This window comes from Rhinolophus ferrumequinum, chromosome 12, assembly GCF_004115265.2.
Source record: "Rhinolophus ferrumequinum isolate MPI-CBG mRhiFer1 chromosome 12, mRhiFer1_v1.p, whole genome shotgun sequence".
NCBI lineage: Eukaryota > Metazoa > Chordata > Mammalia > Chiroptera > Rhinolophidae > Rhinolophus > Rhinolophus ferrumequinum.
Genome location: NC_046295.1, coordinates 81,691,151 through 81,706,208, shown reverse-complemented (window position 1 = coordinate 81,706,208; position 15,058 = coordinate 81,691,151). Strand labels below are relative to the sequence as shown.

Here is a 15,058-nt window from a genome sequence, read left to right as displayed (position 1 = left end):
CTGGGGGGGACCAGCCTGGCGGCACCAGTGCCCCTCCTTGCCACCCTAATAGGCCCCGCGGGGATCCGTGCATGGCTTTTCCTGTGATTTTTGTAGCCTATTTTTAGCCAGAGCACTTCACACTCATAAAGGAGACACAGATAACTTGAGAAAACAAACGTTTCTTGTTGGAGGCTATGGGAAGGATAGTTAGAAGCGTGCTGTTCACGGAACAAAACCAAGAGGAAGGCACCCACCTTCCTGCTGCCAGGGACTCTGGCCACAGGTTTGCACCATCTGTGCAAAGGCAGCCCGGAATGAGTCGGTGTGCCCACCTGTGGCTTAGGGAGGGTGCAGGGGCTCCCCAGCTGGGCTCTCACAGGACAGAGGGAGGAGGCCAGCACACCTGGGTTCCCACCCCAACCCAGTGAAACTTAGGTGCGTTCCCAAAACGGCGTTGCCACAGTTTCCTCCCTGTACAATGAATGAGGTTGAGGCTGCTGGGAGCGGGGAGCCCGCCCGCCTCTGTGAACTGGAGCCGCAGCAGGACTGCATTTCCCAACGAGCAACAGGGGGGCGGCACCCATGTGCAGATCACCCAGGACGTGTGAGGGCATATACCATCACTGTCCACCCGGCAAAGCCACCTCCCCAGAGAGCCTGGTGGATTCTGACGGACGTGGTCAGTGCAATGGCCAGGGGACACCAGGCCCTCCTTCCACGAGCCAGTTCCTGAGGTCCTGGGAGGTATCGCACATAAAAGGCCACCTGCTTCTCCTATTCAGGCTCTTGTGACCCAAACAAATCCCATTTACAATCTGGTTGTGATATTTTTCATCCATGAGTCACACAATGGAAAAGCAAAGGCCCTGGCCAGAAGAGGTCTAGATCATTTTTTCCGTGATTTTTGGAGAACCCGTGGAGTCTGAGAGTGAGACTAACACTATTTGGGCGAGTGCTAAAGAAATATCTCCCTGTGGTCTCATAAACCACTTCCCGCTGCACCCCAGGCCCCGCCTCCCTGGGTCCTGTCTGACTTCCCCACTACACAACAGTCCCCTCCAGCCCCGTCCAATTCTCACCTGTGCCGCTAGCCAGCGGCTGCTCCAGAGTGAGTAGGGTTGGGTCTACTCACACCTGCACTGGTGCAGGCTGAGAAATGCCACAGCTGAGTCTCCAAGGGGCGCCAAGGGCACAGGCGCAGGGAGGGGGATGGTCAAATCCAGCCTCATTGGACCCTGAAGCTGGTTGCAGTGACAAAGGGGCCGACTTAGAGAACTCAGAGAGGGGACATTCCATTCTCAGACCGAGGCACAGCGCAGCCGAGCCAGTGTCAGGGGCCAGGCAGACGGGCCCACCTCCTCAAAAGCCCACGAGACTGTAAAGGGCATGGGTCCCACGTCATTTCCCGGCGGCTGTGTGGCCCTGGACATCCAGACGCCCAGCCAGCCCAGACACAAATGCCCACACCCGTCGCCTGGGCAGCACGTGAGTGAGGCAGCCCCGTCCTGCTTCCCTCGGAACTTTCAGAGCAGCAAGCCCGTGGGGTCCGGGTTGCGCATGAGCACGAGGAGATCGCTAAGCATGGGAGGACACACTTTGTGACGAGCTCCACAGAGGAAGGGGCACAGACCCTGGCATCACCGTACAGAGGGGCAAGATGCTGACCAAAAGCGGCCTCGGTGCTGGATCCCTCCCTCGCCAGCTGTGGGGCCTTAAGGGCATCACTGGTTCTCTCCAGGCACGTGTTTGTTCATTTGTGAAAGAGGATAGTAAGATCTACCCACAGAAGTATCCTGAGCACTAAGTGTGATACTTTGTGCAGGACACACAGTGGGCCTGGGACAGTGAGGCCGAGATAAACAGAAATTGTCATCCCATCATCACCACCACCACCACCACCACCACCACCGTCACCACCACCACCACCGTCACCACCACCACCACCATCACCACCACCGTCACCACCACGGCCACCACCATCACCACGGCCACCACCACCACCACCATCACCACCACCGTCACCACCACCACCACCGTCACCACCACCACCACCGTCACCACCACCACCACCGTCACCACCACGGTCACCACCATCACCACAGCCACCACCACCACCACCACCACCACCGTCACCACCACCACCACCGTCACCACCACCACCATCACCACCACCGTCACCACCACGGTCACCACCATCACCACGGCCACCACCACCACCACCACCGTCACCACCACCACCACCACCACCGTCACCACCACCACCATCACCACCACCGTCACCACCACGGTCACCACCATCACCACGGCCACCACCACCACCACCACCGTCACCACCACCACCATCATCACCACCACCACTACCGTCATCACCAACACCACCATCACCACCACCACCGTCACCACCACCATCACCACCACCGTCACCACCACCATCACCACCACCGTCACCACCATCACCACCACCACCGTCACTACCACCACCACCGTCACCACCATCACCACCACCATCACCACCACCACCACCACCACCACCACCATCACCAACACCACCGTCACCACCACCACCACCGTCACCACCACCACCATCATCAACAGCCCTTGACCCTGACACAGGCTCACCAGCCTCTCCCACATGAAGGCCATCAGCTCTGATCCCTCTTTCGCTCATTCAACCAGCATTTGTAGCACGTCTATGATGAGCCTTACGGGCACAAAGATGAATAAATCAATGTCCCAGACCTTAAGTGTCAAGCTTAGAGCTCCATCAGGGGGCAGCCAAGGTGACCGAGTGCCTAGCTCTGCCTGGGGAGGTCAAGACAGGCATCTGGAGGGGGGGCCCTGGAGGCGGTGGGTGCTCCATGTTCACATCCAGGATGTTCCATTCATCGTCCTCGCTGTCACCGCCTCCTCCTGTCCACTGGGATGAGATTCTCCACCCTCCGTCACCAAGGCCCTCTCCACCCTGCCTTCCCCATCCGCGGCTCCGACTCCAGGTGAGCACTCAGCCTCTGCCGGGCATGGCCCAGGGCCTCACTGCAGCGCCGTGTCACACCTGTGGTCGCTAATGGGCTTGACACCCTCAGACCCCTGCGTCCTGTCTGTAGGAAACGCTTCGCCACATCTCATCGTGCTCTTATACAGCTGATTGTTTCGAACCACGTGCAGAAATGCACGTTTACCCTTACTGAATTTCATTTCCTTAGTTCCAGAACATGGTCTCAGCCTAAAAGACCTTACAGAGTCTTCCTTTTGTCAACCAAGAGAGTAACTCGGCATCATCCGTGACAGTCAGGCCAGACTCTGGATCTTTCTGCAAACCCACAGCCACAAGCAGCATTGTCACTCGCAGGCAGACCACGCACATCCCACTGTGGGGGCCGGGCAGAACGGGGGGCTGCTCCACACACTCTATGCCAGCATTCCCCAGTGCTCGCCCACCACACGTGACCCATCCTCACTTCCAGCATTGAGCTGAATGGTGAGGGACCAAAGCGTCACTTACAAGAAGACCATGTGGCATGACTAGCCAAGGTCCTGGGCTGTGCCACCCGGACGTGAGAGGTACGGGGGTGGGTCTGTGGCTGACTCATGGAGGCCATCCATGCTTCCTAGTTATGGACAAGTGGCGTCAAACACACGGCCTCCCAGCAGTATTACGAGCACCGAGGAAGGCTTGGAGAAGGCAGTGTGCGTGCGCCCAGGGGAAATGATTCCGCTATGTAGAATTCCAGGGCTCCATGAGGGCCGAGGCAGCTCAGGGCCCTCAAGTCCTGCTGCCCCCCGTCACCCCCCAAGACCTTTCTGAAGAACCTGCTTGTGGACAAAGACCGTACAGACTGGCTGCGGCTGGACAGAAAGCACCTGGAGAGTCTGGAAATCCCAGTGGAGACTAGGGAGGGCAGGGATTCCGGGGTGAAGGTAGGAAACAGCGGGCCTGGGTGGGAGGGGCAGGAAGGAGGACGGGTCACTTTGAATGGGGCCATTTACAGGCCTTGGGACCCAGGAAGGACTGAGAATAGGGGCCAAACATCATCCTTGAGAGGGTTGTAGGCAGGCAGTGGCTCTGTAGGGCTGAAGTGTCACACGTCTACAGGGACAGCGATGGAAGGCTGACTTCACAGACCCGAAGCCCTCGTCCTTTCTTCTGAGAATCGGAATATCCTCCTGATCCAGGGAAAGGCTCTGACCTGGCACTTGCATGCTGTGTGACCTGAGGCAGGTGGCTTTTACAATGCGTGTCTCCCGGGCTGCTGCGACGAATGACGGGGAGGAGGCCCTACAGAAGTGCAGCCCCCACGCCATCTCGGGCCTTGGGTTTTCTGAACAAGCAGTGGCAGTGCCCGGGCTTCATGGGGTGGAGAAGCTGCAGGCGCAGCCCCCACGAGTGCCTGTCCTTCCCAGCACTGAGAGCTTCCACACGAATCCGGGATGGCGCAGGCAGGAACATGAATCTAAGATGGATTTTCCACGTTCTCAGAGATCAAGACGTAGAGCAGGACCAGCAAAGACCTTCAACCAATGCATGACTGTCACCTGGGCCCCTCCACCCCGGGGACGAGGCTCTAGAGCAGGCACCCAACCAGTCTCGCAGGCTTTCTCTCACGGCCACCAAAGGGCTTCCAGGGCATTCACTCAGCCAACAGCCAGCCCAGCCCTGGGAGCCCCTCCCTGCCCCACTGTGTCCCCCCTCAGAGGGGTCTCAGTGCACCCCACACTCTCACACCTTCAACCCATCAACAAGTCACTGCAGCTGAGTGAAGTCCAGCTCCCATGGGAGCGGCTTGCAGACCGTTCACGCGCCTCTCTGAATCCCCATCTCTGGACGTGGATGGCAACACCGACAATAACACTCATCATTATCGTCACTAGAACCCCACCAATGAGCACCTTCCCACCCGCAGTGCGCTCAGCAGAGCCTAAGCGTTCGCGGTAACCGTGCGCCGCACCCAGGAGCCTTCAGACAACATCACCGAATCCAGGGACGCCCGGCGCAGGCTTGCTGGCTGCTGCCCCGAGCTGAGGGCTTTGTCAGGCAGGTATCGCCTTTCGTCCTTACCACAAGTCTAGCAGCCCCGTTTTCTGGATCAGGAAACTGAGGCCCAGGCTTGCCCAATGGGGGGGACAGGGCTCAGCCACAGCTCCCCAGCACCCCCTGGTGGCTGGCCATGAAAAAGAAGAAGAGCATGAGGTGGGACCCCCTGGCCCTCCAGCTGCCCACACCAGCAGCTCTCAGGTTCAGGTGGGTGGGCCTCCCCTCGTCCTCCGCCCCCCACCCATCACTGCGTCTGAGACTGCAGGATCAGCATCTAGAAACTCAGACACAGTATCCCGCTCCTCCAGGAAAGCCGTGCACCTTCCTTCCCTCCTGACGCGACCCTGTCTGTCCCCCAGAGCCTCTGTAGCACTGCGGGTCACTGAGCAGTCGTTCCTGGAGCCCTGGGCGCCGATCTTCCCAGGGGACCCACAGATCAGAAAGTCCACTGTACGCCACATGCTATAGTTCCACAAGGCTGGGCCTGCAGCACTGCGTCGCCCGTCTGGGCTGGCACACTGGCCTCTGCTCCCAGTCTCCATGGAGCCAGCCTGAAGCCCTCTGGAGCCAGGTCACAGGAGGTGTCAGGGCCCCCAGCACGGGCGAAGCAGGGCCTGCCTGACTCTGTGGGGTCTCTCTGGACCCCTCCTCACCGGGTCCTGGGTAGATGCTGCCCACCCGGCTGCTTGGCTCTCACGGTCACGAGCACCCAGCACAACCCAGGCCAGCAGAGGGGCTCGTCCTCAGAGCGCCACACCCACCCCTGAAAACCCGACACCCAAGGCATCATTCCAGATGAAGGCTCCTGGGCGCGGACACCAACATGAGCCCCTGCTATGCCACAGAGCTCCCGCCTGCAAGCCGCCTGCCAGCTGCACCGGGCAGGAGTCCAGGCCCACGCTCGCTCACTGCCCAGCCCTTCCTGTACCTGAACCAGAGACAAAAACGCACCTCAAACTCCCGGCTCGTGTCCGCACTGGCCAGTCAGCCACCCGTCCGAGCCGGGAGACACGCACAGCGCTGCACCACCCTCTCCACCTCCTCAGCGACACAACCCAGCAGCCTGAGAAAGCCTCCATTTGAAACCAACAAAACACTCACACCTAGAGACAGGCTTTTCATTAACCATACATGCCCTGCAGGAATTAATGGGAGACAATCCCTCCCCACTGCTTGTAGCAAAAGGGTTGGACAGTGACCCCAAAAGAAAGGTCCAGGCCCTCACCTAGAAACAGGGTGTGTGCAGACGTCACTAAGGTAAGGGTCTGGAGAGGAGCTCACCCTGGATTAGTGCGGGCCCACACCCAGTGATAAGTGACCTGATAAGACCCACAGAGCAGAGAAGCAGGGACGAGAGGAAAAGCCACGTGGAGACGGAGCAGTGACCGGAGTGATGTGGCCACAGCTCAGGACCACCTGGGGCCCCAGGAGCCGGCAGAGGCAGGAAGGTCCCTCCCCGGAGCCTCTGGAGGGAGCACAGCCCTATGACACCTGGATTTAGGATTTCAGTCTCCAGAACCGGGAGGGAATAAATTTCTGCCTTTTTAGCCACCAAATTACGGACATTTGTCAGAACAGCTGCAGGAAACTCGTGGAGACTGCAACATCCCTGCCCTGCCCAGGAACTAGGGAAGGTCGCTGCAAAGTAGGCGAGCTGAGACCCAGCCTGACCTGGCAGGGTGGCACTCCGGGGGAAAGCACACATGGATACCAAGGAAACATCAGGGACTGGGGTGGACATAGGGCTTGGAACAGAGTGCGAAGGGCCAGGACCTTCCAGGTGCGCTGCACCTGCAGCTGGGCCTGGCCACGCCCACTGCCCTCTACCAGGCCCCGCCCAGGAAGTGCTGTCTACAGTGGGGCAGCCTGGGTGTGAGCTGTCCCTCCCCCAAGGCTGGACGGTGGGCCCATGATTTAACCCTGGGAGCTTCCATGTCCTCATCTAAAGTCAGGGCACGTGGGGCTAGACTGGTGACAGCGGGCCAAGCAGACACTGGTCGCTCTGCTGCCTCGCGTGCCAGGGTCTCCCCTGGGAGTTACTGGGACTGTACACGTGGCCACACTGGCTCGGGCTGGGCAAGGACGTGGGCCCTGCGCTCAGAATGTCCAGCACAGCTGCCCCACACGGCCTGGGTAGAGGCATCCCTTGTGCTGCCAGTTCCAGTAGGAGCACGGCAGTGAGGAGACCCGGGGCAGCGATGCCCCCCAGCCAGGGCCGAGAGCGGGCTCTGTGCTCACCACACCAGGAGGCCTGGGTTTGCAGCAGGGGGACGGACCTCTCTGGACCACACGCTACCTGGAGTCGTGGTGCCCGCCTGCCCACCCCAGCCAGAGCCTGGCACCTCCTGTTCCCAGCGTGGGTCCAACCGGCAGCACTAACTACAAAAACACCAGTGGACTTAGGGAAAGCACCTGACCAGTGGATGCTGTCCCCGAGTGGGGGTGGGGGACACAGACAGCCCCAGCAGAGCCCACAGCGCTGCCCCGCCAGCAGATTCTCTTGCCACCATCCCACGTGGTACCCACCTTGTGCCTGCACGTGAGGGTAGACGCAGAGCTGGCCGGCCAGCCGCACGATGGGCCCCTTGGGCTGCCTTCACTCCAGACCACATCTGTTTGGGTCAAACTGACAGCCGTGGGGAAACTGAGGCTGACAGACCCGCTGTGGGCACAGTGTGGGTGGAGTGTGTTTCGGGTCCGGCACAGCCATGGTGCATCCCATCCACAGAAAGCATTTCCTCCAGCACACGGTCCGGGACGTGGGACCCCTGTACTGGCACCCGGTCTGGGCTCCCAGTCACGCCCCACATGCTCCACACTTGCTTGGCCCTTGGACTCGGGCGTTTCGTCGGTTCCAGCACCACCCCCCATCCCCCCAGTGCCCAATTACGCATCTGTCGGCTCTGAAGCTCACTAGACAGCAGCTTCCTGAGCCCCCTTCTTTGTGCCCAGCTCTGGCTTCCCTGGGAGGTGCCTGGCAAGTAGTGGGCGACAGGATGTGTCCTGGGGGGTCAGAGGGCGCAGCGGTCACAGCCTGAACAGTGAGAGAGGAGACGTGGACCTGGGCTCGGGCCAAGCACACTGCTCTCCTGCCTTCGCGAGCCGGACGCCCATCACCGTTCACATAAGCGGGGAACCCGAGGCCGCCTCCATGATTGCTGCCGCGTTTCCCCGAAAATAAGACCGAGCCGGACAACCAGCTGTAATGCGTCTTTTGGAGCAAAAACTAATATAAGACCCAGTCTTATTTTACTATAAGACCAGCTGTAATATAATATAATGTGATAGCAAGTCTTATATTAATTTTTGGTTCAAAAGACGCATTAGAGCTGATTGTCCGGCTAGGTCTCATTTTCAGACAAACAGGGTAAGACAGCGCCTCTTTGGCAGAGGCCCCATTCCTTCCCCGGGAAAGCAGAATTCCAGGAAAGGACATGAAGGTGGAGAAGCCAGGCTCCTGGCAAAAGGGACTTGGGCATTGGGTCTTTCCAAGCGGCTGAAAGCAGGACAGATGCACAGAGGGACGTTCCTCGGGAGCACGGCCGTCTCTTCCTACCGACACTGGGCACAGCTGCAGAGCACGGCCCCGTTTACAGTCTGTTTGGTCTTGTTGCCCCTTGAAACACTCAACAGCTTTGAAGCAGACTTGGCTCCTGGCCCAGAACTCGCTGGCTCCCCGTCCTGAGGTGGCCTCCTCCTCCACACCCCCTCCCATCGTGGCTCAGCCCAGAGGAGGGTCCGTCCACCGCAGAGCCCCAACCGAGCGCCAGGCCCTGTCCTGCGTCCCAGTCCCACCTCTCTAGACCCCTCCAGCTAGAATGCTGGCCAGCTCCAGGTCCCTAGATGAGCCGAGGGAGAGGGAGGGGTGTGCAGATTCTCCTGATGGGCCCCTTGTGGCACAGCCGGGGCAGGGGGAGGGTGCTCAGCGGGGAGGTCAGTGACCGCATGGGGAAGACCAGCTCTGGCAGCCCCTGCCCCCGCACACGGCTTGTGCCGGCTCTTCCTTGCAGCTTCCTGGGCTTCACAAACTCCACGGCCAGAGGACTCCGAAGTCCTTGGGGCGTGTACAGGGCCGTGGGAACAAAGCAGCCGCCCAGCATCCGCCCTGGCTGGGGAAGGTCATGACCTGGTTTCTGCGGTCCTGGTTCCCTTGGTCAGGTGGACAGAGCGACGCAGGGACCGCTGGGACCACTGCACTCACAGTCCATCATGACATCAGAACGGGACCATTGGCTCTCGGCAACAGCAGATCTGGGCACCAAGCCCGCTCCACTGCAGTTCTGCTGAGTGACCTTCAGCAGATTACTGAGCCTCTCTGGTGCTGGCTTCCCAGGCATGGGGACGGTTGGCGGGAGGGCGGAGCACACAGGTGGCGTGTGGTCACAGGACCCGTTGGCCAGTGCTGGCCCTGACCAGCCCCCCGCCTAGCTCTGCCACTGAAGACAACCACCACTGCCTCCTCCTGCCAGACGTTCACGCTCTCCCTGGCAGCCAGGCCTGTGTTTCCAACACCACAAAACTGTTCCTAAGCCCTAGATGAAAACAAGACTTCTCCGCCCGTGAGGCCCGCAGGACCTCTGCATCTGGGTCTGAAGAATAGCTCCCGACCTCTCCCCACAGCGGGCCCTCAGCCTGCCCAGGACTGCTCCCCATCAGGGGTGGGAGCGACGCCCTGGGACCCCTGGCTGCTCACTGGACCCAGGGCACAGGCACATCCCAGAAGGGAACAGGACACGGGGCACACAACGTCCCAGGAACATCACGGTGGTGGGTTCGCAAGGGACTGGGATATCCAATGTCCCCCATACCACAGGGTGGCCCCATCAGAGCCAGGCTCACACCAGGGCTGGGAGACTAAGGGAGCGGGGGCTGCCAACGCCCACTTCGGCCACACAACCAGGGAGGCCCGGGGGCATGGTGCCAGCGGGTAAAACTGGGCCCTGCACTGCGGGGGACGCATCTATACTGGCTTTCAGTCTCCGTACCCAGCTCTCTCTCTCAATAGTGTTTCACTGTGGACAAAGGGAGCCTCTGTGGGGCCACACGCACCCCGGGAAAACCCCAGTGCCCCCAACACACTCTACAGTTTGGCAAATCCTGCCTGGAAACAGAGTTGAACACAAAACTCAGCATGTGGTGCCAGGGTGACTTGGCCCTCCACCAAAGCTCCCAGCATCCCCTGCTGGAGCTGCAGGACAAATTGGCTCTTAATGAGAGGAAGTCATCCTTCCAGGGGAAGAATGTGGCCACTGGAGAAATAGTTTTCAACGGTGCTGGCCCCTCCTTTTAAAGAGCCTTCTCTAGAAGCCGAGTGGTTAAAATGTGAAGTATCATTACTTGGGATCTGCTGGAAGGTAAGGAGTTAAATCACTTTTGTTTCAAAGCAAGTAAAAATTCTGTCTCACTCGCCAAGAGATGAAGGGTGGCGGGGAATACGAGGCCAACCCACCCCACTTATCACCGCCCCATGAAGGAAAAAAGCAAAAAGAGAAAAAGACGCTCGGGGGCCAGTGGAGGCACCTCCGCCTCCCACTGGTTGTTAGAAAACACAGGTGGCATTTTCCACCGTGAACAGGTTTCACAGCCGTCGGCGGCTAGGGAAACACCCCCTTCGGAACACGGACAACTTGTGGTCAACGAAACCCCTCCTTTCTGGCAGCCACGCTCCCTCAAATCCAATGCTACGACCGGAAGAAGGTCCCTCCAGAATTGCAAACAAATTTCTGACCTGCTGTCTCTATCACAAGCCTGCCTGCCTTTAGCTGCACAGTGAGACCTGCTCTGTCTATTGGAGAGACAAGCAGAGAAGGGAAACGGGCTGTCGAGATCCATTTCTTCTACAAAATTACAAATCGTTTCCATTCTGTACTAAGACCAGTAGGGACCAATTATGGAATGCTGGCTGTGGGCCACGCACGCACGCACACCCCCATGGGGTAGGCGCTGTTATTGTCCCCATTTGACAGATGGGGACACTGAGGCTCAGACAGGCTGGGCAGCTCACCCACGACCTCACGGCTGGTAAACGGTGGCACTGGGATTCCGGCCCAGCCTTGCCCTCCCTACAGCAGTAGATTCTGAACGCATTTGTGCTCAAGGCAAAACAGCGTTTCTGGCTCAGTTAGGGGTCCTAATATTTTTAAGATCCTAATTTTTTTAAGCTAGACAAAGCTTTTTCCTGAATCTTTCCTACTAAAGGCACCCTGTGAACATACACAAGACACTAGCGATTACAAACAATTGGCACAACACAGAAAAGCTCCTGCGTGATAAATTAATCCGAACCCACCTTGTGCGGCCGGCCCCAGCACACAACACACACCTTCCCACCTCCCGATTCAGAACTTCCACCAACAGCAACTTGGGTGGTGGCAACAGTGACCTGGCTCTTGAAGCAGGGACACAAGCCGAGCGCTTCACAGGTGAGCCCAGGTTGGCTCCCAAATGTCCCCGAGGCGCCATTACTGGTCCCACGCTTTACAAATGCGAGACCTAAAGCTCAGCAGCACCTGCTTCACCTGGATCCTCCCACCAGCAAGAGGTCACCACCAGCCAACACTCCACCCCGGTCTGTGTGACCCCCAAGCTCCCAGGAGAGCCCTGGAGCTGCCTCCTCCCTGGCTAAGCACGGCCCCAGCCTCCCCCAGTTCATCCTGGATCCCTGGGCAAGTCTGGTCGGAAGCGTGCTCAGACGGTGTGTCTCCAGAAGTTGCAAAGTTGGCACTGCCAGTCGGATCCGGGCGCCAGCCCACCCTGCTGTCCCGAAGGCTCGGCTGTCCTGGGAACCTGCCCGCACATGGGCTGCCAGTCTTGGCAGGACCCACAGACCCCCCCTTCACACACCGGCTCCCCAGCTCTCCCCTGCATCCACACAGGAGGCTGCCCCGGTCTGCCCTTGGCTGCCCACCCTGGACCACGTTTCCACCTGCTCCGACACTGAGAACAGCCCTTCCTCTGAGAAAGGCAGCTCGCATCCACCCACACAGGCTCTGTGCCCCTAGGAAGCAGCTGTGTTTGTGAGGCCCTTTGCTGGCTGGAGCAGCTGAGGCTCGCCCTGTGACAAGGACTTGCCTGAGGCCCCACCCCCACCCCGAGGCCACCTCGAGGCCAGCGTGATCCTGAACTTGTGTTTCAGCTATGCCCCATGCCCCCAGCATGACTTCTAGAAAGAGGGGACTTCGGGAATTTCATTCTCCTCACAAGCGCAAAGGTGCAGGGCCAGTGGGTTCCACAGCCCTCCCCACTAGCAGCCGTCATCACTGAGAGAAATGGCCGTGAGCACACGTTCCTTCTCCCTCTGGTGCCGCAGGCAGGGCCCCAGGACCAAGTGAAGGCCTGTCCAGCTCAGGGGCCTCCATTCACTGAGTAGACGCAGGCACCCGGGGACCCCACCTCAGGCCTGAGCACTGGTGAGGCGGGGTCTGGCTGGGCCCAGGATGGGCCATGTAAACACGGCCACGTGTGTGAGCACGGCCAGGGGCTCACGCTGGCTCTCGGGGACACCGGGAGGAAATGTTGTCTATCCTGGCCTCTGCCTCTGGGAGACTCCCAGGATGGAGGTGGGGCCTAGGAATCTGAACGCCTACAGGTGGCCAGGAGGTTCCAATGCACCCGGAATACTTGCAGTAGTCACCTACTTGTAGACACAGTTCCCCAGCATTGTCTTATGCTGAACCCCAATGTGTGAAGGGGTGAAACATGGACTCCACAGGTTGAAGTGCAGGCTCCCAGGGCCCAGTCTGCCCAGCTCCTGAGGCACTGCCCAGGAAAGCGGGGCTCCAGGCTGGACACAGTGGGCACTACCGACTTAGAACGCCTCTACATTGTGGTGGCATGTGCCTTCCTGAGGCTCCCACTGGCTGGCCGAGCTCTGCCCTCCACGTCCACCCAGAAGGCAGCTGTCCCTTATCCCGGGACGGCCCTCGGATGTCAGAGGCAGGAGTCGGCATGTTTCCAGCAGCCTCAGGTCACAGCTCCCCAAAGGCCCATGTCCCTCCAGAGCTGGTCCACCGGAGACACGGATACTGGGCCCTTGGACAAGGGCGGCCACTGCTGTCCTCACATGGCCTCTCCATCCCCACAGGCCACAAGCACCCCTTGGGACAGCCTCGGAGGCTCCGTCTGAGCAGTGCCTGCTCCCCGTGTTTGCCCCCCGTGTTGCATGGGGTGCCCTGCCTTGCCTGCTCACCTCAAACACTTCTTCATCCAGAATCCGGGTGCCAAACACAATGATGCCATTGACGTCTATGATGGGGTGGTCACTGCGGTCAAGGAATTTCGTGGCCTTCTTTTTACAGTCCAGGATCAAGGTGACATTTTTCTTGTGGACGCTGAGTGCAATTCTGTGCCACCTGCAAAGAAACAGACAACGCGGTGGGTGACGGGCAGCTCGGTCGCCAGTTCAGGTGACTGTGCTGCAAACTACTGGAGATCCAAGGAAGAAGCCCTGCCTCCTGTGCCGGCGTCGTGGGGCTGAGCCGCTTGGAGCCGGGCCTCTGCAGTCAGGACACATTTGGGCACAGATCCCGGCCACACCATGGCCATCGTGAGGCACATCCCACCTCTGGAAGCCTCAGATTTCTCGTCTCTCAGACGAGGTCCGCTGTCTAACCCACAAGCTCCTGGGGAAGCTCCGAGCACAGGCTCTGAACCGTGATGGGCTCCCCGGTGTCAGGTGCAGGGAGCCGTGTGGTGCTGCCTTGTGTGGACCGCATGGACCCCCGCGGCAAACCGCAGGCTGCTGGAGAAGACCGAGTTTGATGGGGAATGGTGACACTGAGGGATCTCCAGAAAACTCTCAGTGAGAAATACGGCCGGGGCGGTGGGGCTGGGTCACAGCCTGAAGGTCTGCATTGCACACGCTCAGACGTGCTAGCCAGCAAAGGCGACTTTCAAACTACCAGGGTTTAGGCATACACCCAACACAGTTCTGGGATGGTCTGCTTTCTTTTAAATCATTCATTCCCACATCTCACGTGGCTGTGGCCATCAGGACTCCTTAGATCCTGTCTGAATCAAGTAGGGTACAACCACTCGACCTCCCAGGTCCCTTCTGACACCCAGAGGTTAGCACCTGATGCGCTTTAGTGCCTTTTATAAAGGGACATGGGGGCTCAGGGAGAGGACAGGATGCCCCGGAGCCACAGAGGGTGACCCAAGACTGGGACCCAGCTCTCAGGACTCCAAGCCCAGTGCTCTCTCCACCTGTGGGCATCTCGGCACCATGCTGCTTCAGCACAGCCTGCGGTCATGTCCCTATCCGGCCAGCGAGCCTGACTGCCCGACCCTCCGGAAGGACAAGGGCTGGTTGCTGAGTGGCGCCCACTTACTTGCCATCTGACAGGTTGATACCCCTGAAGAGGGGGTAGTCTTCTGGGCCCGGTTTCCCCGTGTGGTCCTCGTAGAGGAAGACAGGCGAGCGGCCCATCTCCAGACCGATTTGCTGGATACCCTGCTCGTTGTAGATGGACACCAGGAAGGCCTGGCTGCCCTTCTTGGCTTTCACAGTGGTTAGAATGGAGAAGTCCTCGGGAAACGCAGACGCTGGAACAGAGGAAGAGCTAAGAAGGCAATCGGGAAGACCCCAAGCACGCCCAGCAGCTACTCTCTGCCAACAAACCAGCTCAGGAACCTGGCGACCACATGGCGGTGCACATCTGCCCCTGGAGCAAACTGTTCCTGCAGCCCTTCCCTATCACCACATGGCCACACCTATCCCTTCAAGGCTCAGTTCAAATGCAAAGCTGATTGGTCCCTCCAGCTGTGAGCCTTCCATGCCATCTTCTCAGCTCCTACACTTTAGTGTATCTGTGTGTGAATCCTAGTTAGAACCTCCTAGAAGGGGAGCTTCCTCCGGACAGGGGCTGTTTCACATCCATCTTTGCACCTTCTGGAATGCCTAAAGCTGAGCCTAGCAGAGTACGTCCTCTCGAGGGAGCTGGAGCAGGGAAGAAGGCAACAGGCGGGGATGCAAGCACAAGTACACTTTTTGCCATTTCCTGGTGGGCATGCAAAACAGAAAAAGTAGAAAGAAATCAAAAGACT

The 15,058-nt window shown here is 59.2% G+C and overlaps 1 protein-coding gene across 2 annotated transcripts in view; it reads right to left on the bottom strand.

Moving 5' to 3' along the window:
• The window catches only part of COL5A1 (collagen type V alpha 1 chain), a 153,290-nt gene that overhangs the window by 97,035 nt on the left and 41,197 nt on the right, over window positions 1-15,058 (bottom strand). For both annotated transcript variants that reach the window (XM_033122324.1, XM_033122323.1), the window contains exons 3-4: window positions 14,344-14,557; window positions 13,203-13,365 (exon numbers count right to left, since the gene is read on the bottom strand). In XM_033122324.1, the coding sequence (XP_032978215.1) occupies window positions 13,203-13,365; window positions 14,344-14,557 (377 nt within the window). The remainder of the gene's footprint in view (window positions 1-13,202; window positions 13,366-14,343; window positions 14,558-15,058) is intronic.